Source organism: Macrotis lagotis, chromosome 3 (genome assembly GCF_037893015.1).
Source record: "Macrotis lagotis isolate mMagLag1 chromosome 3, bilby.v1.9.chrom.fasta, whole genome shotgun sequence".
Lineage (NCBI taxonomy): Eukaryota > Metazoa > Chordata > Mammalia > Peramelemorphia > Peramelidae > Macrotis > Macrotis lagotis.
Window position 1 is genome coordinate 220,434,745 of NC_133660.1, and position 26,725 is coordinate 220,461,469.

At 34.0% G+C, this 26,725-nt stretch overlaps 1 protein-coding gene across 6 annotated transcripts in view; it reads right to left on the minus strand.

Annotated features, from left to right (window-relative positions):
- Nucleotides 1-26,725, minus strand: part of HTT (huntingtin) — a 222,910-nt gene that overhangs the window by 98,717 nt on the left and 97,468 nt on the right. For all 6 annotated transcript variants that reach the window (XM_074229870.1, XM_074229868.1, XM_074229867.1 and 3 more), the window contains 11 exons: nt 23,054-23,174; nt 20,527-20,603; nt 17,615-17,766; nt 16,051-16,253; nt 13,692-13,818; nt 12,171-12,298; nt 10,632-10,742; nt 8,752-8,829; nt 4,754-4,977; nt 1,675-1,753; nt 619-780 (listed from right to left, as the gene is read on the minus strand). In XM_074229870.1, the coding sequence (XP_074085971.1) occupies nt 619-780; nt 1,675-1,753; nt 4,754-4,977; nt 8,752-8,829; nt 10,632-10,742; nt 12,171-12,298; nt 13,692-13,818; nt 16,051-16,253; nt 17,615-17,766; nt 20,527-20,603; nt 23,054-23,174 (1,462 nt within the window). The remainder of the gene's footprint in view (nt 1-618; nt 781-1,674; nt 1,754-4,753; nt 4,978-8,751; nt 8,830-10,631; nt 10,743-12,170; nt 12,299-13,691; nt 13,819-16,050; nt 16,254-17,614; nt 17,767-20,526; nt 20,604-23,053; nt 23,175-26,725) is intronic.

The window sequence follows — 26,725 nt, forward strand, 5'->3', positions numbered from 1 at the left end:
AAAGTAAGTCCCAAAGTAAGGGCCTCGCCTTATCTAAACTTTGTATCTCCTACAATGTCTAGCAAAGTACTCAGTATACAGTAGGTACTTAATAAACATTTATTAAATGAAAGAATTACTATACCCATTTTGTACTTGAGGAAAATATCTTTGGATTTTGAAAAATTATAGGAGCTAAATGGCATAGTGGATAGAATACCAGTGGTAGAGTCAGAAGGACCTGAATTCAAATTTGGCCTCAAACATTTAATAATTATTAACTGTGTGACCTTGGGCAAATCACTTAACTCCATTGCCTTATCAAAAAAAAATTATAACAAATAACAATGAAGGAAATTCTTGATCTGATCTTTCAAATACATCCCAAAATTTAATAGTATTTGAAGCTTAAGTTGAAAACATGCAACAAAAATTTATAAGTCCTAACTCTGAAGAATAAAAAGTTAGAAGTAGAAAAATACAAGTCATCTGAAGCATATTAATTATAACAAATGAAAGGGTAGAATTAGTGAATATATAAATACATTCCTTCCTAAAAGTTTTAGCATCTCACAGAAATAATTATTTAAATATAAGTAGGTACAAAGTAAAAAAACTAAGAATATAAAAGTGACCAACCTGATCAGAATCCAGAAGACAGTAGTTAACTCGTAACTGAACCAGTTGTGCCAGTAAATCTAGAACCTGTCTCTGCAATTGCACAGATGTTGTTGTGGTATATTGTTTTAAAGCCTTTATGACAAGAGGCTCAAATAAACGAATGTGATTGTGAATAGCATTCTAGGTAAAATAAATAAATAAATGAATGAATAAATGTTATTTATATTGGATCCTTCAAATCAAAGCAATGACAAACTCCATCTAAATTTTTCTAAGTTCAAAAATATCTTCCTTGTGAATGTATTGCAAGGAAAAAGAAAGTACTGTTAGAATAAGATGAATATCTTGATAGATATATCAATAAAAAATTCATTCATGAATGAAAAGTACTGCTTAAGTATGCTTTGTTCCAAGCACTACACTAAATATTAGAGCTATAAGTAGAAAATCAAAGTTGTCATTGTCCTAACAAAGTTCACTTAATAATTAGTTGAGTCAATACATAAAAGGGAGTTTCATGTGCAGAGCAGATGTCAAGTGATACAGTATACAGAGAAAAAACTGGTCTTTGAACCCTATGAACATTAGAGATCACTGCGATTGGTATCTGACAAATGATTGAAGGAAAGGGGTTGATGGACCCAAGGATCAGAGTACTAAAAATAACAATTACAATAATATTTGGCATTGATATACAGCTTTAACATTCACAAAGTACTTTATAAAAATCTCATTTGATCTTCCCAACAAGTCTGGGAAATAAGAGCTATTACTTTTTTCATTTTTCAGATGAAGAAATGGAAGACAGACAGAGGATACCTAACAAATAGGGTAGGACGCCACATTTGAACTCAAGTCTTATCAACTCCACCTTCCTACCTAGAGTACAGTGGAGTTATAAGAGGCAGAAGAAGAGGGATGGTTTCAGAATCCAGCCTAAAGTAAGAATCTGACTCTTGCTGGAAACTAAACAAACTAAATAGAGGCAGGGGGGAGTCCAAACTCTGGACTTGCTGATCCAATTAGGATCATTAGTGTCACTCATACATCATATAAAAAACATTATGTATTTACCTTATCTGCACGGTGTTTTGTCACACTTGTAAGATTGGTTTTCAATTGTGTAGACACTTTTTGGAGCACATCAAACCACCTGTTTAAAAAGCAATTTAAACAAAGAAATACTCTCATAAAAAAAGCTATTTCTAAATTCATGCAGCAATATATTTAAAGCCCATATTTACAGAATCTATTCAGGTGTTTAATAATTTCCACAAAAATCCTGAAAAATTAAGCAATATAAGGATTTTTGTCATTATTATAGAGATGAGAAAGCTAAGGTAATATTACTAAAAAAGTAACCAAGCTAGTATTCACATTCAAGTCCTCTGATCCATAGTCAGTACTCTTTCTCAACTCCCTACTACCTCCTTCCCCATATACCATTTAGGATTTAACATCACTCTGATAGAATTTTATTTTTAAACCAGATATGTGGTTTCCCTGGATGGTAATTCCCAGTAAAGATACTCCTTCCTTCTCCCCCATCACAAAAATCAAGCATCTACTCTGCAACATAAAAGTCTTAAGAAAGTTTAAGTAATTTTTGTCCAGCTGTTTTAGTCTTATCTGACTCTTTATAACCCCAATTGGGGTTTTCTTGGCCATTTCCTTCTTCAACTAATTTCACAGATAAGAAAACTAAAGCCAAAGCAATATTAACTGATTTGTCCAGGGTAAAAAAATAGTTATTAAGTGCCTGGGGCCAAATTTGAACTCAGAAAGATGAGTCTCCCTGACTCCAGGCTCTACATTCTATCCATTGCACCATGCAGCTGACCCTTTAAGTAATTTATCCAAAATCAAAGGAAATGTTAGAAGGGACACTTAAAAGTAGATCTTCAAGCTTCCAAGGTCAATTGTCCACTGCACCTGCCTTCCATCCATACAAAGTCTTTTTATTATAGAGATTAAAAAATTATGATTTCTTAAACTATGAATTATAAAACTTTTAATCTTATTTTAATGATTAAACGAATTAAAGAATTCAAACTCCCCTGCCATCATCTACACCAAATATAATAAGTTTCCCATAAAAAGACAGTAAAGGGAAGTGGAAAAATCCAAGAAAATAATATTCCAAGATCAGATTCAGATGCTGGTCCTGTCACTAGAAATTTGATCATAACATGTAAGTGTGAACATCACAGGAGAATTGCTATCTTCATCCTTTAGAACAGTGATAACATTTCTAATACCTCATCACCAGGTAATTGTGAGGAAAACTATTTGTAAGCTGTAACTCCATATAAAGAGACTGGATGGCAGGAGAGAATGCTGGCCTTAGAAAAGGACGGGGGCAAATACACCCTCCCTGGGACACATACTGGCTACGTGATCCTGAGTGGTCTGATTACAGTCTGAATATGAATATATATATATATATATATATATATATATATATATATATATATATATATATATATAAAAATATACATGGAACAATCTCAGTACCAGCAGGCAATTCTCTTAAGAATATCAATTTCAATCCAGTTGCCAATTTACACTGATAGAAGTAGTATCATAAATAGGAATTGCCAACATACATGAATCACAGGACTGAACCAAAAATTCTGTAAAAATATTAGCTGATATAATTCTATGATAAGGCTGGATTTTTTTTAAAATATACATGCTCTGCAAAAAGGCACTGTGTTGACACTAAGTATATACATACTTCTGCATCATTAATAAGGAGAGGAAAGTAAAACTTGGAAAAACAAAGTTATAAGAGGCACAATGTTTCCTCAAATATCTCTATATACTAGTTTAAGGTTATATTACATGGAAAATATACTTTTACTTTGGGTTTAATTTATCAGAAATGTGTAGCCAGTTTAATACTATACCACATTACATAAAAATAAAGGAAATTGTTAGACTCTGGAAACTGAAAACTCCATATAATTTCAATATGTTATTATTATACCTTTACTATAAAAGGCATACAGTGAGCACTTAAATTTCATTACTTATTCTTCTACAGTTTGTACAGGATTGGGCACTGGAAGAAACAATGGGAAGATAAGTATACAAATAAACTGTTGGTAGAGCACTGAATTAGGCAATCATTTTGGAAAACAATTTACAATTAAATCCTCCAACTCACTAAATTATACATATACTTTGAAGCTGTGATAACATTTGTTAACATATAGTATAAGTATAGGTAAAGGTAAATGTCCCATTTATAAAAAAAAAAACTTTACAGCAGTATTTCTTATAGAAGCAAACAATTGAAACAAAGAAATTGAAATAGTGCACCCAGTATTTGAATATAACAAAATATTACTGCACCATAAGAAACAATGAATATGAAAAATTTTAGGAAACTTGAAAAGACATGTATGAACTGATATAGTCAAAAGTAAGCAGAAGAGGAAAAAAATGACATGTTTATCACAATAATGTAAAGGACCACAATAAAGAAAGAAAAATAGATAAGGGCTTTTGGAATTCTAATGAATTCAAGTCCAATCATGATTTCAGAAGGCTACTGTTAAACTATGGATTTGGGATGAAGTATGTATTTTCAGACATGAATAATGTATTGGTTTGGTTTGTTTGACTACACTTAATATGGTAGAGTGAAGGTTCTAATTGGGACAGAAGGCAGCCATTAGGAAATGTGATTTTTAAAAAAAAGTGAAGAAAAACTTTTTAAAAAAATATTTTAAAAAATCATCTGAAGATCAGCCTATGTTTGAAGATTTTTATCAAAGAAAGACCAAAATCCGATAAAAAAAAACTTTTTAGCCAAAGCAGCTCATGAAGACCATAGACCAATGCAATTTCCATCAATCGAAGAAGTACCTAGACCAATAAAATCACGGATTCTTAAATATGATAACTGTAGAGAAGACACAAAATGTTCTTGGAACCAGATATTTAGGGTTCAAGTCTCAACTCTAATACTTACTAGCTATGTGATCTAAAGAAATTCACCTCATCTGTAAGGATCAGTTTCCTGAACTGGAAAAATGGGAATAAAGATACTTGTTCTACTTACCTTAGAGGATTAATTCCCCCCCCATAAAAATCTAAGTTATTATTCTATTATTCTCATAGTTTATTGTGAAAGAATTGTTGTTACCCAGAAGTATCATGTTCTTGTTCTGCTTGGACCATATTTCTCAAACTAGCATCAGCCAAAGCCTGTGTAAAGTGCGTATATGGTGCCATGAAGCAATAATGATAAAGGCCAGGACGCAAACTAGAAGAACCCAAACGCTGGGCTTTTCCTTGAGATTTGCTGGGTTTGGAAGATAAGCCATCATACTGTGATGCCAAATTTGTCCCAAAAAGAGTCTTCAACAACTAAAGGAAAATAACAGAAACCACAATTAATACTTTAATATTCCCAAGCATGACACCTCAAAGTTCCTCTCCCCATTCCAAAAGCATCTATCTTTCCTGAGAATCAAAAGAATCATTTACCTAGCTACAAAAATCTCTTTTTAAAAAAAAACCCTCAAAAAAAGGGGGGGCACTCAAATCTTGGATTGAGCAGTGAAACTCTAAAGTACAACTCACTAGCACCTTAAATCTAAATGTGGATGTAAGGGCTCATCCTTGCCAAGAAAATTTTTATGTTATGGGGTTCTGGGCTTGCTTTTATCACGTCATGAGACTCACAGAGGAAATGAGTACAGTATTCATTCTTAGTCCAAATCCACTATGTAGATTTTCTTAGGGTCCTATAAATATTTTAATCAGTATTTATTAGGTGCTTACTATTACCAGGGACTGTCTGAGGCATAAGAGACACAAAGACAAAGTCAAATAGTCTGGGACCTGAAGGAGCTTATTATAGTCTATTGGGAAGACAATATGTACAAGTAGAAATAAAAAAGAGATACAAGGCAATTTTAGGAGGGAAGGAATTAACAACTACAGGCATTGCTAATCTCTAAACTAAAGAATCTTTCACACAGTGACTTTTATATAGCTTCAGTCAACCCTTAATTAAACTCCTTGGAGAGGTCTTAGGATGGTATACCTTTAAAAAGGGATAACACAATCAGTTCATACTAAACATAATTCAAGTCCGACATCTAGTTGTCTTATGCTATCAATTGTACCAACTGTCCTCCAACTATACCCTTCACACCACTAGACTTCCAAAAATCATGGCCAGAAGAAATTAATCCACCCAGGAATTCCTATCCTGGTCCTGATTGAAGAGTAAAGGCAAACTCATTTATCCTACTCTATTTAGCCCATCCTAGATTAGACCATGCTTCACATTTTATCAGAACCACCTTCATTTCTTATAATACACACACACACACACACACACACACACACACACACACACACACACAAACTTTCCAACTTCTGGCCTGGTAGCATTTAACTGATGAAAACTGGTTTTAAAACCAAGCTTTTCTACCAAAAGCCACTGGGGAACTCTAACCTTTGTACTCACCTGACAACCAATCCCCACATGATGTTCCATTCCCAAACACAGTGGAACTAATAAACACAATTAAATTACCAGCCTGTTGATAAAATACTAGGTAATGGAAACTCAACTGTCTTAGACATAATGGGGTGGGAAGAAAAGAGAAATGTACTTCTTTTAACTCTCCTAAAGCTAACAGTAAATACAAAGTTCACCCAAAAGGTGAGTCAAAAAAAAAAGATCAAAGTAGATGATGAGAAGAAGAGATATTTAAAAAAAGACAAGGAGAAAAAGAAATTTAAGGATCAACATTAGAAAAAGTACAGGGGAAAGGAGAGAAAGGATTAAACTAAGCAAGATCAATTCATTAAAGCTCAAATTTGTTACATAGAGCTTATACCAAGGCAAACCTGGCTTGTTATAATGTTTACTCATTAATCTTACTTCAATATTCTGATCTTAAGCAGAACAAGTATAATTTATCTTTCATTTGAAGAAAAAACACTTCACTTCCATTTGAAGTGAAAATGGCTACAGATGCCCTAAGCCTTCTCTCCACCAAGCTAAAGCAATCTTCATAAAGAATGATCTTAAAGTCCTTCACTTTTGTCAAGCTCATCAAGGTCCTTCTTAAAACATGGCACAAAGAATCAATCATGATGTGGTTTGATCATGAAAAAGGAAAGGGATTCTCTCACCCCTGCACTCCCTTTGTCCACGTTACCTGTGTGAGAATCAGGTAGTGAGAGAACACCATGATTTTAAAATAATAAACTGATCATGAAACATGAAAAATAAAAAAGGAAAGGGAGACTATCCCTTTCCTTGTTATAAACATTATCTCTTCGAATGAGATCAAATTATCACATAAGTTTTTTTGGCTATGACCTCCAAATGCAGATTTATAACAAGTATTGTCTTGAAATCCCCCAGAGCTTTTTCACACAAACTATTATCTATCCATTCTTCTCCTATCTTCAAACTGCAGGACTGATTTTTTTCTTAAATATAGCATAATTATCCATTCTGACATGATGTTTTAGGATCCTTACTGAGACATACAATGCACTATGTATAACCGCCAGATTTGTGTTATCTATGTATATGAAAAGCATATAATTTGAATCAAGATAACAAAAGAACAGCAAAACTGATTGGAGTAGAGTGGTGTGGGCATGGGTCTTGAAGTCAAGAACAGGGTATAATCCTAAGCAAGTCACTTATACTTAGTAATTCAGTTTCATCATCTGTAAAATGAGTATAAGGTGTTGGACAACTCTATATCCAAGGTCCCTTGCACATCCAAATTTGTGAACACCTATTATGTTTTGGATCTAAGCTTAACCTTTGTGTGTAACCTTGCTTATATGTTCATATCTTTAAGAATTTATGTACATTTGGAGAGTTAGGTAGTGTTAAGAAGATCTGCATTTTATGACTGTGCATATATAACCTATATATCACCAGTCTCACTTTCTCCTCAAGAGTGAGCCATCTGGATCCAGTGGCCAGATATGAATTGGGACCTGGATTTGAGGCATTCAGGGTTAAATGACATGCCCAAGGTCATATAGTAAATGGCAAGTGCCTGAGACTGGATTCAAACTTCCATCCTCCTGACCTCAAGGTCAGTACTCTATCCACTGCACCACCTACAAGCCCGTTTAATTCTGACTCAACAATCTTACAACCTAATATGATATGTATATATAAGTATGACAAAAAAGGAAGAAAAGAGGGGCAAAAAAAGCCTAGGAATTTTTCCTAGGTACCTCGATTGTGGGCCCACTATAGGAAGTTTTTAGGAGGTATAATAATGGAACTGCCAGAAATAAAATAAAAAGAATATACAATGGGAATAAATAATCAATAAAGGGATTCAGATAAACTGTTGTTATAATTTGAGATTTCAAAGGAGAAAGAGGAAAAGATGATGAAAGACTTAATGGTTCAGCAGATAACAACTGGAAAAACAACTGTAATGAGGAGGAGAAATGAGACAACAAGGAGAAAGGGAGAGAGGGGAAGAAAAGGTAGGGAGAAAGAGAACAGAGATGAAGGGGGAGGAGAGGAAAGATAGTCTGAATGCCTACCAGTAACTGGTAAAGGTTTATTAATATTACTATTAGAGAATTAACAATGAGAACGTAAGTGAATGTCATAAATATACATCCAATCATGGAGAAAAAGAATGGGAAATGGATTGCTATAAAACCTTATGAAACCAACTTGGAGTAAATGAGTGAATGTCCTTGGAACAAGTGGTCACAACTTTTTAGAGGACTCAGCCCAGATGAATTATAATAGCTAACATTTTTACAGAACTTTAAGGATTGAAAATTGCTTTACATCAATTAACCCTTCTGATCTTGACAACAAATTTTACAAAAGAACTCAAACTCATAAAGATTACATAACTGGTTCAGGGTCACAGTGCTATTGTATGTCTGGGGCAGGACTGGGACTTGGTTTTTCCAAATCCAACCCTTTAATCTACTAGATTAAGCAGTATTTTCATGTGCCTAAAAGCAGAAAATTACCTCCTACAAACAATAACTGTACAACTTCAACAGCAGAATTCAGAATGCATGCATGCCAAATGTTGAGCAAGAGACGTAGGAAGTCTAGGAAATATGGGAAGGTGAAAAAATATATCATTAAAAAAAAGTTTATCATTATTTCCTCACCTGTTGAACACAAACTGTAGCCATTGTAGGTTCTCTATTGAAACAGGATTTCAGGTATCCCAAGATTTCTTCAACACACTATATACCCCACCCCCCCAAAAAAATCAGATGTTATAAATGATGATTATCTTCTGTTATTGATTTTCAGTCAGGAATCAAGGGCATAAAATTTTTTATTTGCAACATTATTTTGGCAAATATCATAAAGTATCAGTCCCATGTCTCCTTCTGGATTGAGTATAGTCTATATAACAAGTTTCACAAAGTGAAATGTAGGTAATATATTAAATGCAGAAAAATGTGAAATAAATGGTGATTACTTCAAACACTACAAAGATTAATAGTATACTGCAATAGAAAAAGTACCTTGAGCATGATAACAGTAATTTGATTTTAACACTCAGATGATTTTGCCATTAATTTGGCTAAATTATTTTTTAAAAGTTTTCTGACCACTTGAGAAAACCAAAAAGCAAAGTGAGTAAAAATAACTTCAAAAATTTTGTTATAATTTAATATACTTCAACTTCCATACCTATATTCATTTTGTTTACTTATCTCAATCCACCACATCTAATCAACTAAATAAAAACTCAATGCTGTTAGAGCTAATTTTTTAATGTAATTTTATGACTCCAAAATTAAAATATTTTCTTTGCCTCAAAAATTTATGAACTGACTGTCCACGTATTCCATCTGAACAACTGTGACTGGTTGAAGTCTCCCCTTTTTTGGGACTGCATTTGTGACTTAAATTCAAGCAAAAGTTCTTCTATCACAACTGTTTCTCACTCTTAACATTATTTTAAATTCTTAATCTTGCCTACCTGGCTATGTGACTTTGAACAAAGGATCTTAACCTCTCAGTTCTTAGGCAACTCTCTAAAACTCTAAGGTATACAGAAGGTGGCAACTTATATTCATGGAGGGAATCAGATGTCAATGACATCAGAAGTCCTAATTTACCCTTTTTTGTCCCACTGAAGATTCTTTATAGGCATTGAGGCCCACTCTCAGGATTCAAGTATTTGAGGTTCAGAAATTTATTTGAACCTTTTAAGATTAAGTTATTGGGTGGAAATGCAATCTCAATCTCCTCTGCTAATTGAAAAACAGTCAGGAATACATCAGCAATACCCCATTTTAGGAACACAACCACTAAAAAAAGAAATATAAATAGTCTTAACAGTAGAGGTTTCTGAGTATTGAGTGATATTAGGGAAAGGGTACAACAGCAGGATAAATTTAGAAGTTATATATCAGGGACAGCTAGGTGGCAGATTAGACAGAGCACCAGCCTTCAAGTCAGGAGGACTGAGTTCCAATCCAGCCTCAGACACTTAATAATTACTAGCTGTGTTACCTATGTCAAGTCACTGAACTCATTGCCATGCAAAAGCAAAACAAAACAAAGTCATACATCAAGGTTCAATTAAAAACCTAATTTAAATAATCAGAACATAACATAAAAAATATTTGCTCAGAAAATTAGTAAAATGGTAGGTATACTATTCCCTCATACAATGAGGGTAATAATTATGGAAGAGTTATTAGAAATAAGTATTCTCTCGAAAACTCAAAGAAAAATTTTGACCTAGAAATTAAATTTGAATCCCGTATTAATCCAGCTAACCAGTTACTATTTTATATAGAGAGAGGCACAATCTGGTATAATGGAAAGCTCTGTTCACAAATGACTGACCATGTTGGAAGCCTAAATATAAGATTGTCTTTTTTCTTTATTTCATTTTCCTCAAAATTTTTTGCTCATTTGGAAGATGGAATTAGGAGCAACTCTGAGAAACATCAATTATAATGCTATGTGTATTTCAAAAGAAAGATTTGAAACAAGCCAGGGTGCATTAAGTTAACTAACACACCTTGCCAATATCCTGCAGGGTCGCTAGCTCAAGAATCTGTGAGAGGACATCCAAGGCAGCCCGCAGAAATGCCCCAAACTTTTCATTGCTATTCTGAAGATCCAATGTAACCTTAAGAGGTAGGGATAAAGTACAATTATTTACAGGAAACATTAAGACTAACAAGCAACATGGCCTCAGGAAGATATGGATTTACACCCCACCTCTGACACCTACTGGCTGCGACAATACCTAATCTTTCAGCATTCTAGGCTACAGTGTAAGACATTAAGTTGCAGAGAAGGTATTAACCTGCATGCTTTCAGTGGGAGTTTTCTGTGGTGCCAATGATACCACAGATCCAATCCCTATCTCCTGATATTAAAACACTCCTTTAATGCCTCAAATAGGAAACTTGAAGTTCCTTATATGACCCTGGACAAATCATATCAGCAATCTGACCTGAAATTTATCTGTCACTTGTAAAATTAACTTGTCAGACTAGAAGAGTAAATGATATTTTATGATCTTGACTTCCTAAAGGTCACAAAACTCTTAAATAATAAAGCTAAGACTAAAATCTACATCTTCCCATTTCAAGGCCAAGTTTCAAGTTCTCTTTCCACAGTAGCTACTAACATCACTATAGTACAAGTTTTTTTTTTATATAGTTTCTTAATATCGAGTGGAATTGCTGTGGTAAAGAGGTCATTCCCCTAACCTGCCCTCCTTTTTTTAACAACAAAAAATTCTTCCAAATTTGCCCTAAGCAACATTCTCTAAGTAGGCTGACAAAAGTTGTGATACAAAAATATAGCCAATACTTTCAGATCCTTACAGTCAATCATTAATAGCTAAAATGACGTTGGAAATGCTAGTTCTTAGTTAAAAATTCTCTTAATTCACTAGAGCTGCTTAGGGGTTTTTTCTCACCCATTTTTCTTTTTAAGTTTCCATCATTTTCAAAAGTGAAAAGTTAAGACTTTAAAGGATCTTGCATTCAGAGTATAAAGCAATTCTCACTGTTAATCAGTTATAGGATGCAATCTCTTTTTATCCTTTTAAGATGCCAACAGACATAAATGTCAAAAAAAACTTTGATAGAATTTTTTTTATCAAGAAAGTTCTGTCAGAAAGAAAATAATTTATAACTTTAGAAAAGGACCTAACTTAGGCATCAAAAGACTCTCCCACTCATCTCCCAGTTAATAAAAAACTGATCTCTAGATAAGTTATCATCTATTTTTACAATTGTAATATAATGATCATAAGATCACTGGAATTACAACCATAAGAACTGGATTCTAATTCTAATACTAATACTAATCATCTACCCTAAGTCAAATCAATCCATGTTTATAACTCAAGTTTCCTGATTGGAAAAATGGATTAGTAATATCTATCCCACAAGACTGTTTGCAAAAATCTAAAGCACTACTAAAAATTGGAGTTAATTATTACCATCTTATCCCAGAATTTCTCTGCATAAATAAAACTGAATACAATAGGGTTCTCCTATTTTGAACTACCATAAACCACAAGAAAAGTTATGCACTGTACCTTATAGTTAGCATGAGTAGCTTTTAGAACATCATATAACTTGAGATAAGAAGGAAGATGATAGAAACTTCCCAGTGATGATGATTTACTTGTTATAGCAGGTCCAGAGGGATCAGAAGATCTAGAAGCTATTGAAAATAATGCAACATAAAGCACAGTAACAAGTATAGCATGAAATCAAACATAAAGTCTTTATTTTCACTTGGTGAGTAAACACAAGTGATAACCAGTCCTTTTTGGAAGGACTCCCTTTGGGGAGTAAAGTATCAGTTCTTTTTTTTTTAGTTTTTTTGCAAGGCAAATGGGGTTAAAGTGGCTTGCCCAAGGCCACACAGCTAAGGTAATTACTAAGTGTTTGAAGCCAGATTTGAACTCAGGTACTCCTGACTCCAGGGATGGTGGTTCTATCCACTGTGCCACCTAGCAACCCCTAAAGTCTGGATTCTTGAAGTTTATGTCAGCAGAGTCCATGCTGGGAAAGATTCTGGAGTAGTACATTTAAGTATAGGTAATGGGGTCTTTTTTCTAAAGAACAGACTAACTAAGCACAGTACAGTCTGTCACTAGTAGTGTTTAGGCTCTGCAATTGATGAAATCATGATCTAAAATAGGAGTAGTGATCAGCATCAGAACAAGTTATGGAAACATGTATGAAATCATGTATCAATGTAAAAATAATTAAATACTAAGAGAAATAAAGGAATCAAATAAGAAACACAAAAAATATAGACTGCCATCTAAAATGAATCTGAAGATTAGATTTTGGATGCCACATTTCATACTAATGATATATTTATTTATTAAGTACTTATATGGTGCATTGTCATATGCTAGGCACTATAATTTAACTTTAGAAAACAATATATTAAATAAAATGACTAACTATAAACCCGAAATAAAGTTGCATATGAATGGAACAAGGTTATTTTCCAAAACATGATCAAATTGTAAAGTCTAAGACTGTAAAATCAGGCAACTGACTTTCACTGTGTCCATGCAAACATACAAGAGTCAGAAAGGCCTCATACACTAGTTATATGATTCTAAGCAAGCCCCATGACCTTCTTTTCTTTTCTTTCCTCAAATGTAAAAGAAGAATAGTTCTACAAGAATCAAATGAGATAATATTTGGAAAGTATTTACATAGTACCTAAATCCTAATTATCCTTATTGCTATTATTAGTAAGCATAAAGTTGCACTCTCCAAAAATATACATTTAGGTAGACAGTTTTCTCCAGATAAAATTCAATTTTTTTAAACAAAATCTCAACAAAGAAAATTTAGTGAATAATGTGAATCAGTATTAATGAGATTTGAGTTTTAGTAGAATATATATAATAGGATAAATACTAGGGACAATTCCCAAAATCACAAATATAAGTACTTCCTAATTTGAATGCTATTTAAAATATAAATGTTCACATTTTAAATTTCCACATCATAATTAACTGTAATGAGTAACTTCAAATTTTAACAATTTCATCACCAAATACGCTCTTCCCAAAAACTTTTCTCCATACCTGGACTAGCTTCATTGCCTTTTTTGGGACTTAATGGTACAGAGGTCTGCTCTCCTGGTTCTTTTTCTTTTCCTTTCCGACGGATTGGACTTAAAGAAGGTGGGTTGGTTAGAGAGGGTAAAGCTGCCTAAAACAGAAAAACAAAAACATTATGCCAATGTAAAAATCTTTAACCAAGCATTAAAAGTTTTCAAAATCTTAGCATTTGCTCCCCCTAAAGATCAAATCCAATGACAACTTAAAATTCATCTTTTAAAACTAACAATAATTCTATGGAATATATTGAGAAATGCTGACCAAGGAATAATCAGAATTAACTAATGAGAGGAAAAAAAAATTCTCATTCACAAATAAAAAAAATATAATTGGCCTTATTTTTCTATTGCTCAAATACAAAGGTTCTTAAACTTTTTGTCTTGGACCTCTCTGATTTTCTAGTAAAGCCATTCAAAGGTGAAGAAAGTTCCATTCCCAAAATAATGTTTTTAAATGAAAAACAGAAAATCACAAGATTACAAAAGAAATCAAAATTAGTAAAAATAAAAGCTGAAACTCTTCCCCCCCATTCCTTAGGTTTTATAAATTTTCAAATGTCTTGAAAACTCCCATAGGAATCTATGGACCTCAGCAAAAAATATTTTTAGCAGGGGCGGCTAGGTTGCACAGTGGATAGAGCACCGGCCTTGGAGTCAGGAGTACCTGGGTTCAAATCCAACCTCAGACACTTAATAATTACCTAGCCATGTGGCCTTGGGCAAGCCACTTAACCCCATTGCCTTGAAAAATCTAAAAAAAAAAAAAAAAAAAATTTAGCAGCTCTTTTTACAGTGGCAAAGAAATACAAACTAATTGTGGGGGTGGGGAGGGTGGGGGAGGAGGCTACCCATTAATTCAGGAATTATGACATATAACAAATTATGGCACAAGAATTTGATGGAATACTATTTCGCTATAAGAATTTTTTTTTTTTTAGGTTTTTGCAAGGCAGTGGGGTTAAGAGGCTTGCCCAAGGCCACACGGCTAGGTAATTATTAAGTATCTGAGGCCGGATTTGAACTCAGGTACTCCTGACTCCGGGGCCGGTGCTCTATCCACTGTGCCAACTAGCCGCCCCTATAAAAAATTTTAAATGAAATGGTTTCAGAGAAATTTGGAAAGATGTTTATGAACTGAAGTGATATAATACCTTTGTAAGACAGGAATAATTTTAAAAGTCTTACAAACTTTAATCAACTCAATGATAAACCATAACTCCAGAGGTCCAATTATGAAGACTCTTACCTATTAGCCTACTGACAGAGAGTTGATAGACCAAACATGAAGAACAAAAAACACATTTTGGGATATGATCAGTATACCCTTATTGACTTAAAGGAAGGTCTTGGCAGCAGCACACTGTGCAAGGAAAGGCTGCACACTAGGGTAAAAGTAAGTCTTGGAACCATTTCTGGACACATATGCAGAGAAGATAGAAGAAGAAATCTCTAACCAGAACTGGCAGCCCAGGGTATAGTAAATTAAAAAGCAAGCAGCAGTGGTGTGGCTCTTCAACCACAGAGGTGAAGTAGGATCACAATTCCAACTTACAGCAGAGGAATAAGCAGGGCAAGAATCTTAGGAAATCAGTAAACTTACAGTTCTGTCACTGAACCAAGAAATCTTCCTAGCTGGATGACAGAGACTGAGTTCAAAAGCAATCTATTCTTGTGAAGACTCAAAACCATGTGAGATACTTTGCAGAGTTTAGACATTACACAAATTAGACCACTGTGGAAACACTGAAAGCTTGCATGTCCCTTTTTGGAGCTGTTCCTTAGATAATGGAACAAAACAAAACTCCATACTTCAACAAACCATGACAGGAAGAGCCAAGATTTTCTCTCCAGAAAGGAACAGAGACTGATCCTAACAAACATCAAAATATGAAAGTGGGTTACGAGAATGAACAAACAAAAATCATGCAAACTATAATACACTATTATAGTGAAAGTAATATTCAAGACACAAACCCAGGAAAAAAGAATGATTCAAAAGAAAAACATAGCTTGGAAAAAAAACTGAAGTAGAATTTCTAGAAGAAATTAAGCAAAAAATAAAAGAGTAAGTTAAAAATGTCTTGAGTAATTGAAATGAAAGTGCGACAAGAACCTTAAAGTTTATGTACAATCCAATTGCCTTTTTTTACCTATGAGGAAACTAGGCCCAGATCACATACATAGCAAGGGGTAAATCTGGAATTTGAACAGATTTCAAACCCTCAGTTTTTTCCATTGTTCAGCATTGGGACTGAAAGAATAAATCATTTCATTGATACAAAACAATCAAGTCTTGTCAGTGTTCAACACTACAAGAAATATACCTTTATTGCTGGCCCAGGAGTAACATCATCCAACACATGAGCACAGATGTTAATGGCTTTCAGCAAATGAGAAAAGAGCTGTTCTACCATTGTAACCAACATTCGGTCTCCCAAAGCTGGCCATGGCTCTTCTTGTTTCATGGCTCCTGGATTGGTTTCATCTTCCGTTGTCCACGGGTTTTTCAATGATTTGGGAGCACTAGCTGCAAAAACATCAGCCTCATTACTTCACAAATAAATTCATTTGAATACATATTCATTCATTTGACTTAAAGATAGGACCAGTATTCTAGGACATTTATTTAAGGAGGGGCCCACCACTATATTTCCTCTCCATTTTCTACTAGCCACACTGCTTCTGGAATTCTTTGGAACTCTCTAATATGCCTTCCGTCTTCAGGAACTCATCAATGGGAAATGTCATTGGGCTTCAAGATTGAATCTGCCTGGTCCTCCCCTTTCCTCAGTACTCTCTCTGCCCCTCTGACTGGGGGGGGCAGGGTCTGTATTTAAAGAAGTGACTCAGGACCTCTTTTATATCCATCTTTCACCAGCTATGTTACACTTGGGGACTTCTGTGGAACTCTTCTATACTGGGTATCTCCCTGCCCTTCCTCACAACCTGGTTTCTCAGCTTCTGTGGGGCACCACTGGATTGTAAGCTCCTTGAAGACAGGCCTTGACTGTTTTCGTTAATAGTATATTTGTCCCCAGACTTTGAATAGGGGCTGGCAGATAGTAGGTACTGATTCTCAATAATATTTATTGACTGCTATCTAACAGTCATTACTAAACACTAATAATATAAGGCTAGTATTGTTCACTGGGAGAGACATAAAGACAATTAGATTACAATTTCCTGCTGATAAAACAAAATACAACTGCCAAATACAGACCACTACACAAATAACAGCAGAGAGGAAAACAACAATATGATATGGCCCCACAGCACTGTGGAAGGAGACAGGGTTAGAGAAGGTTTTGGGGAGGAAACAGTACAAATCGGGAAGCACAGCGGTCATTTCAAAATGCAAAGATGAAGATCATGGAGGAGGGGAAGCTGTCTGAGCCAAAGCCCAGACATGGGAAAGCATGAAAATACAGAAATAGGGGAAAATCCAGTTTGGCTAGAAACTGACATAAGTAGAATGAGGTAGGAAGAAGCAATTTTTGAAAAGATGGGGAAATTGTCAATTGTGTAGAGCCTTCAATGCAAGGCTCTATTTAAATTCTATCAATTAAGGAGATTCTGTGAAGAAAATTCTAATTACCAATCAATATAGGCACCTGTTCTATCTGCAAGGACAGAGTTCTCATACAGTTATTCTATGTCAGAGGAAAGCCTTGAATCCAGGTTTTCCTGACACTTGATTCAGCCTTCAAGTCACTAGTCTTCACTAGAAGTAACTACTTGTGGTACAATGAGTAGAAAAAAAGAAACAGGGATAACTTAACAACCTCTGAAGGTAAAAAATAAATAAATGAATGAATGAATGAATGAATGAATGAATGAATAAACCACACAAACAAAATGAATGACTGGAGAAATTTCAAGGCAGAGTACCTGCAAGCAAATTCCCAGCTAAAATGATTGCATCTTGATGTGCTGACAGATCCAGGGGAAACCAGGCTGAGGACAAGAGGGTAAGGATTGTTGTGGCCATCCCAACTGTCCAGCTCTTCCTAGACTCATCAGAAGGATTCAGTAGAGGAACCCTGAAAGCACAAATGACCTAGAGTCACACAACAGCATCTTCTAAAGTAGGCAAGAGATCCTTCTCTTTTCAAAACAGAGAAATTCATATTTTCACATCTGAAAATGAAAAAAATGGACATTAAATATTCCTATAAAACATAGCACTACAATAAAAGATCAGATTTAACTCAAAAGAGAGATACTACCTGTATCTTTATGGAAGATCCTGTACCTTTTATCTGACCACAATGATCAAGTGACCATATTTTTATCCCTATGAAATTAAGAGTTTTGGTAGTTTGATTGGTGTGGCAGTGAATAAGTAATTTAATTTGGTAGAATTGTCATTTCTATTATATTAGCTCAGTCTAATCATGAGCAACTGACAATTTTCCAATTGTTTAGATTTAACTTTATTTGTGTGAAAAGTATTTTGTAATTGTGTTCATATCGTTTCTGGTTTTCTCTTGGGAGACAGATTCCAAAGTATTTTATGTTGTTTACAGTTACTTTAAGTGGAATTTCTTGTTAAGTCTCTTGCCCTTGGGTTTTATTGTTCATATATAGAAATGCTGATGATTTATAGGTTCATTTTATATCCTACTACTTTGCTGAAGTTGTTATTTTAAGGGTTCTCTAAGTATAGCATCATATCATCTGCAAAGAATCAAAGCTTTGCTTCTTCACTGCCGATTCTAATTCATTCAATTTCTTTTTCTTCTCTTATTGCTAAAGATAATATTTCTAATACTATATTGAATACTAGTGGTGAAAATGGGCAACCTTGTTGCACCACTGATGGCAAAAAATAGGCATAGTCCCACATCTCACACCCTATATCAAAGTAGGGTCAAAATGGGTACAGGATTTAGAAATGAAGGGTGACCATAGACTAAGAAATCAAGAAAAACTGTTAGCCTTATGGAAAGGGAAGAAATTTATGAACAAACAAGAAATAGAGAACATTATAAATTACAAATTGGATGATTTTGACTATACTAAATTAAAAAGATTTTGCACTTATTAAATCAATGCAGTAAAGATTAGAAAAAAATAGAAACCTGGGAAACAATTTTCCCAGTTACTATTTCTGATAAAGAACTCATTTCTAAAATAGAGAACTGAATCAAATATGTAAGATTACAAGCCATTCCCCAATTGATAAATGGTTAAAGGATATGAACAGGCAGTTTTCAGATGAAATTAAAGCTATATATAATCATATAAAAGAATGTTCCAATCATTAATGATTAGTGAAATGCAAATTAAAAAAAAAGTTGAGATGCACTTTTTCCAGACTGTTTGCAACCATGGAGATAGGGAAGGGAAGGGAATTCATAAATTTGCAAATGGATGAGTGCTGAAAAACTACCATTGTGTGTATATAGAAAAATAAATTGAAAAAAAGGAAAAAAGAAACATTTCCTCATAGAAAAGTTCTACTTGAACAAAATGAGCTAATATAAAATGAATGCTAACTGCTAAAAACTATAGAAGGTTTGTGTGATCAAGATCCTATTCTGTACCTGAGTAAGGAAATCAACTGTCAAATAAATAACTAATAGAGAAGTATTTACTAAATTAGACATCTGAAGCTAAAAAATACTTACTGTCCTAATTCAGATTTATATCAGGTTAAAACATTTATACTGTCTCATTACAACCATGGCTCAGAATTTCAAGCCCATGTTCTGGTAGGAACAAATGAACTGAAAATATTTCATTCAAATACAAGCTAGGTAAGAGAATACACTTGTCATCCAAGGGAGGTCTTTCTCTAAGTACAAAGATTATCACCACAAGACTAGACACTGGAATACTCATTTGGGGGATGGAGGTGACCTCCTTCAAAGCTGTTGAGGGGATAATAATTGTTGAAGAGATTTGCAGTAGCAAGAATATCCAAAGAATCTGAAAGAATGGAATATTACAGTATTATTGGTTACAGTAGATATAACTCTTTCAATTAGAAAAGTCATTCTCCACACAATAGAGAGAAATTCAAGTCGTAAGTCAAATCTTCAAGTCTATAAAATGATAAACTTGAGGATCACACATAACGGAAGCACATGTGTGTGAGATACAAACACACACACACACACACACACACACACACACACACACACACACACACACAGACACACCCCTCTTATTCTAAAAGAAACAGAAGATTAAAAATATCTTTAAGATCTACCAAAGTGGAGCAGCTAGGTGGTATAGTGGATAGAGAACCAGCCCTGAGTCAGAAGTACCTGAGTTCAAATTCAATCTTAGAAACTTAATAATTGCTTAGCTGTGTGATCTTGGACAAGTCACTTAACCACATTGCCTTAATTAAATAACATTTTTAAAAAGTAAAAAAAAAAAGATCTACCAAAGTAGGATGACAATTACCTCCATTTTTAAGATGAGAAAACAAAATGGGACTCAGAAAAATAAACTGGCTTCTCCATGGTCCTAGAGCAATTACATTATCAGAGTCAATATTTGAAACCCAGCCTTCTGACTTTTTAAGACCATTGCTCTTTCACTACATAAAAATATGCTTCATCTATCCTAAAATAAGTGGCAAATATCTATTGATCTTTGAATTAACTGCATCTTTGCCATAAATATCTATCGAGATAGTTTTCAACAGATATTTCAGGAAGGTGAATTTTTAAAAAAATTTTAAGTAGCTTACAGACTTAGTAGAAAAACTATGGACTATCTAAGTGAAATATCTACTGCTTTTATAAGCATACAACTTAGTAGTTTGTAGAATGAAGGAAGAAACATACCCACAATACCATCCAAGACTCCATATGCAGACTGGAAAGGCAGTAGAAAGAAGACACAAAGCTTCACAACAGCCAAACTAAAAAAAAGGGGGGGGGTAGGAATGGGGGGAGAAATATATTTATTAAAACTTGGTCAGAAAATTTTATTAAATACAAAAATAAGGAATGAACTTTTCTTTCATTTTTCTTTACAAAAACTTCTAGATGAAATGAAAACTAGAGACATGAATAAGGCTCATTATCAAGAATAATTTTCTGCCTTAATATGGCTATTTATTTTGGAAGCAAATGTTGTTCAATAGAACTGGTTTTATAAATGAATAGTAGATTATCATCCAAGTAAATAGATACAAACGATGATACGTATTTTGCAATATTTTAATATTATATCAGGATTGCAAACTGTATACATAACAGCCAATGAATAAAAATATAACTAAATAATATTAGTTTCGATTGGTATGCCATTTGAATTTTCAAAGGTAATTACTACTTAATTACTATTTAATTACCATTTAATCTTCACAGTGTCTGTCTGATACTCTTTTATCTCATATTTCTGATCAAAATTGATTTCTCAGCCTCCAACTAATAGCTATAAATCTGTGTATAAAAATGTCAATCTCCCATAACAAGACCTGTCTCCTATATCTAGATGTTGACTTAGCCTGTGTCAATACTATCTGGTCAGCTCATTGATAGCACTGATAAATTCCTTTATCTGGGTCAACAAACCACAAGATAAGAGACATCTTGCATGAGGAGAGAGCAATCTTATGGTTATTTGTAAACATTCCCTCTCCAGCCTAAGTAAGATGCTTATCAATAGGAATTTGAAGCAAATATTAAAAGTTATGAGAGGATCATAAAGTAGAACTGGCATCTACCATTGGTTGCCTGACTCAGTTTTATGGTTCTTTGTACCTTCTGTATGAAATGCCTTCAAACTTTTGCATGAGGGTTGATCTCTTTGGTAAGAGCATCCACCCATAGGTTCTTGGTAAGATCCTAGAGAATAAAATTTCATTTTTTAAAACTAACTTGTTGGGGTGGCTAGGTGACACAGTGGATAGAGCACCAGCCTTGGAGTCAGGAGTACCTGGGTTTAAATCCGACCTCAGACACTTAGCAATTACCTAGCCGTGTGGCCTTGGGCAAGCCACTTAACCCCATTGCCTTGAAAAAAATCTAAAAAAAAACTAACTTGTTCTTTCATTTTTAATCTAGTTATGGTTAATAACAGAAACTCTGAGGAGTGTGAATAAGTGGCAGCTTTATTATAATACATCAGACATTATATGTGAAATCAGAAGAGACAGAGTGAAGCATAGCACTGCCATTTAACTGTACTCCCTGCAGCACATAACTTCACCCCCAGTGACCTTCATCTGTAAAATGGAAGCCTTATATTCAATATGTCTAAGGTCCTTCTAGCTCTGAAGACCAAGAGAAATCTTTGTGGTTTTTTGTCCTTCATTTTCGAATAGGACCATGAGATGAGGGAGTGATGCTATGACATGCAAGTAAATTGGATTTAAGCAAGGGGAAAGTGGGGAAGGGGTGCTATGCGAAGTCAGCAGCCACTCTATCTCCTCTGGTTCAGTGACCAGATATTCATCAGGATGACTGGAAATGGCCTTGGATAATGTGGGAGAACTTGGCATTTTTAAACTAAAGTTATTCCCAGGACTCAGTTCAGTGATTAAGGTTAGGTAAGAAATGAGGGAAAGAATGACATCTTTTACCAGTCAAAAGAAGGAGACAGGAGGCAGCAGGCAAGAGGCAGGAGGGAGGAGGGAAACGAGGAGCCAGAGTGCTTAGTTTTAAGGTATGATCTTTAAGAAAAAAATCTAGCCCATAAATCCCAAGATATCTAGCTAGATTTTAGGGATCAAAACTAACTTTACTTTTGGTAAAACCCCAGTAGGTGAAAGTATGAGACCCTATTTGGACAAAGGTGCAGGGAAGGGAAGAGACAGAGAGTATAAATAGCACTCATATCCCTCATTAAGATTTTCTAGTTCACACTTGGGAGACTGGAGAAATCCAATCAAATGATTATAATTAGGTCCAAGGAATTATAAGTAGGAAGGGTAAGATCATTCCCATTTGATAGCTAAAGAAACTGAGGTCCAGAAAAGATGGCCAATTCTGCATGAAAAAGTTAACACTAAGAGACAATGAAATTCTGGTCAGATCAAAGTAAATATTAGCACCATGCTATCAAAGATAAAGAATACAATTCCCTCTTTTCTAATATCATCTGAATATGCTGGGGTAATGTGTACTGTGAAGTGAAAGAGGGTTTTGAGTGTTGATGGCTAAGTAATTCAGAGCAAAAATAATATATATTTAAAAAATAAGATCTAATTCTTATTGAACTTAAGTAAACAGTTCAAATTTGTCAAGAATGTGCTTAAGAAGAGTAGGTCAATATGAATTTGAAAACAATCTATGACAACAAATTTGTCTCTATAGGATGCTACAAATTACATTAACGTTATGGTGTATAAAGAAAAACACTCACTGTAAGTGCTCGAGTAGTTGATATCGTCAATGCATGGGAAACTGCTGCAATAACCCTAGAAAGGTTATTTTCCATTGTCACATCAGTTATGTTTGGAAGTAAGTTGTACCCTCTGTATATTCTAAAAAACAAAAAAAAAGTAACCTGCTTACAAGTGAAAATTATAAATGAACCCTGAAAATGGTATTTATAACTCAGGAATATTGGTGTATCACATTAAGCTATACTGTAAAACATAAATTTATCTACAAAAATATTTGAATAACTATATCTTATCAGGAAGATGATATCATAGCAGATATCTCAGACAATATTCCCACTGTGTCATATCTCTTGTCACAAAACAATCTTTTAAGTTCCAACACATAAACAAAACTCACAATTATAGTAAATATGCACTACTAACACCTTTTCATTTTTCTTATTTTTTACAAAACAAATGACACTGAAAGTCAGAAAAGGTGGGATTGTTTCCAGGGTGATCACATACCAACATACCTTACAGCTAAACCAAGGAATTTCTCCCCTAAGGCTGCAGGTTCTGGCCTGAATTATTGCTCCCTTGGATAAATTATCAGACCATTGGAATGGGGAACCAACCTCCAATCCATCCCCATTCAGGGATTAGTCCTGAGTCTCTTTGACTCTAGATGGCTTCTGTGAATCACCTAATCATTTTTTTTTTATCATCCAGAGAAATCTCGTAAACTGGTTGAGGAGGAACTTTTCAGTCACTCACAATGGGCAAGGCACCCATCTAGAGGACCCAGTGACCAATCCTTGATCAGAGAAGGCTCATTTTGGTTTTACAAGTATGACACAAGGAAAAAGTTATATTTGCTTAGGATTAAGTCAGTCTCTGACAATCAGAGCTAAATTTTCAGTAAGTTTTAATGGAAAGTAAGTATGAATTTTGGTGAATATTTACTTATAAAGGACCTTTATTTAGGCTCTTGATTAGTCTTAGGAGTCTAGAGGTTAAACCCAACTATTAAGCATTGGAAGTACTGAAGAATGTGCCAGAAAAGAACCCTAAACATTTGAGGATTAGCTATAGGAAAGAAGACCATAAGATGGGTAACAGATGAGTGGGAAATTATCCATCGTGCTTCATCATCAAGGTAGGTAATCTCCAGTGCCTTTACTTGGGGAACTTCTCATAAGTTATAGCCCATAAGGCAGGTCCCTTGGGAATCTAGTCCAATTATCCAAGGGTAAGTTCTTTAGAAGAAATGGCAATTAAATTAAGCTAACATTTCTAATACAATACTGACTAGAAGTGGTGATAATGGGCATCCTTATTTCACCCCAATCTTACTGGAAATGATCCTAGTTTATCTCCATTACATATAATGCCTGTTGATGGTTTTAGATAAATACTGTTTATTATTTAAAGTGAATAATCTATAGAGTTTTTAACAGGAACAGGTGCTCTATTTTGTCAAAGCCTTTTTCGGGATCTATCGAGAGAATCATGATATTTCTGTTAGTACTATTAATTGATGTGGTCAACTATGTTGATTGTTACCTGGTATAAATCCTACCTGATCAAGTGTATTATTTTAGCAATAATTTCTTGAAATCTCTCTACTAAAATTTCATTCAAAATTTTTGCAACAATGATCATTAGGGAGATCTAGGAAGATAGATCTATAATTTTCTTTTGTCTGTTTTGGTACTTCCCGGTTTAAGTATCAACACCATATTGCTATCATGAAAAGAATTTGGCAGAACTCCTGCTACTTTTGTGAAATAGTTTATATCAAATTGGAATTAACTGTTTGGTAGGATTCACCTGTAAATTCATTTGAGGCTGGAGATTTTTTCTTTGGGAGTTCACTGATGATTTCTACAATTTCTTTTTCAGGAATGGGGTTACTCAAGTATTTTATTTCTTCTTCACTTAATCTGGGTAGCATACCTTTTTGTAAATATCCCCTTCACTTAGATTGTCAAATTTGTTGATATACAGTTGGGCAAAATACCTCGGAATTATTACTTTAATTTCCTTCTCATTGGTGGTAAGTTCACCCTTTTTGATACTGGTAATTTGGTTTTCTTTCTTTCTTTTTTAATCAAAATAACTAAAAGGTTTATTCTATTATACTGATTTTTCCATAAAACAGACTCAACTTCATTTGTTAGATGGTTCTCTGACTTTCAATTTTTAAATTTCTCCTTTGATTTTCAGAATATCTAATTTGATGTCTAAGTGGAGATTTTTAATTTGTTCTTTTTCTCACCTTTTTAGTTGCACACCCAATTCACTGATCTCCGCTTTCTGATTTTATTCATATAAGCATTCAGAAATATGAAAATTTCCTCTAAAAACTGCTTTTGGCTGGATCTCATATATGTTGGTATAATATTTCATTGCTGTCGTTATCTTAGATTGTTTATTATTTCTATAATTTGTATTTGGAGCTACTCATTCTTTAAAGTTAATTTTTGGTTTATCTTTCCATCAACCTCTATTACATTTAATTTTTATTGCATCATATTCTGAAAAGGATGCATTTAATATTCGTCTTTCTGCTTTGATTGCAAAGTTTTTATGCTACAGTACACAGTCAATTTTGTTATAAGTACCATGTACCGCAGAGAAAAAGGTAAATTATAAAGTCATTAAGAGAAATGGATGAGTGGATAAGAGTAGGTACAAAAGAAATAATAGTAGATGACTATAGTAATCTACTGTTTGACAAACTCAAAGACTCTAGCTCCTGGGTTAAGAACTATTTGCTAAAAATTGCTGGAATTTTTTCCTGAAAAAAACAGGAAAACAAAAACTACACCTAGAATTACAGCTAACACCCTATAGGATTTAGATGTTTAAAGGATTTAGGTGATACCATAGATCAATTAAGAGTCAGTTCTATGGAGAGAGGGGAAGGTTATAACTAAAGAAGAAATAGAGAACATTATAATTTGCAAAATGGATGATTTTGATTATATTAAATTAAAAAAGGTTTGGACAAATTAAACCAATAGAAAACTGGGAAACAATTTTCATAGCTAGTGTATCTGATAAAGGATTCATTTCTAAAAGATATAGAAAACCAAATCAAATTTATTAGATTACAAGTAATCCTTCAACTGATAAACAGTCAAAGAATTATGAACAGACAGCGGTCAGATGAAGAAATTAAAGTTATTTATAATCACATGAAAAAATGCTGCAAGTCATTAATTAGAGAAATGCAAATTGAAATAACTCTGAGGTACCATCTCACACCTATCAGATTGGTTAAGATGACAAAAAAAAGGATAAGAACCAATATTGGAGAGGACATAGGAAAACTGGGATTCAATTCACTGTTGGTGAAACTGTGAACTGATCCAACCTTTAAGGAGAGCAATCTGGAATTATGCCCAAAGGGCAATGAAATTACATATCCCTTGATCCAGCAATAATACTACAAGGTCTATAACTCAAAGAAATTATAAAAAAGGGGACAAGAATCACACATACAAAAATATTATAGCAGTTCTTTTTGTAGTGGCAAAGAACTGGAAATTGAGAGGATCCATCAACTGAGGAATGATTGAATCAGTTATGGGATATGAATGTTATGAAGTACTATTGTTCTGTAAGAAATCATGAGTAGTAGGGGGGATGAATGAGGTTGGGAGATAAAGAAAGATAGTTGGAAAAAATACCTTTGTATAGAA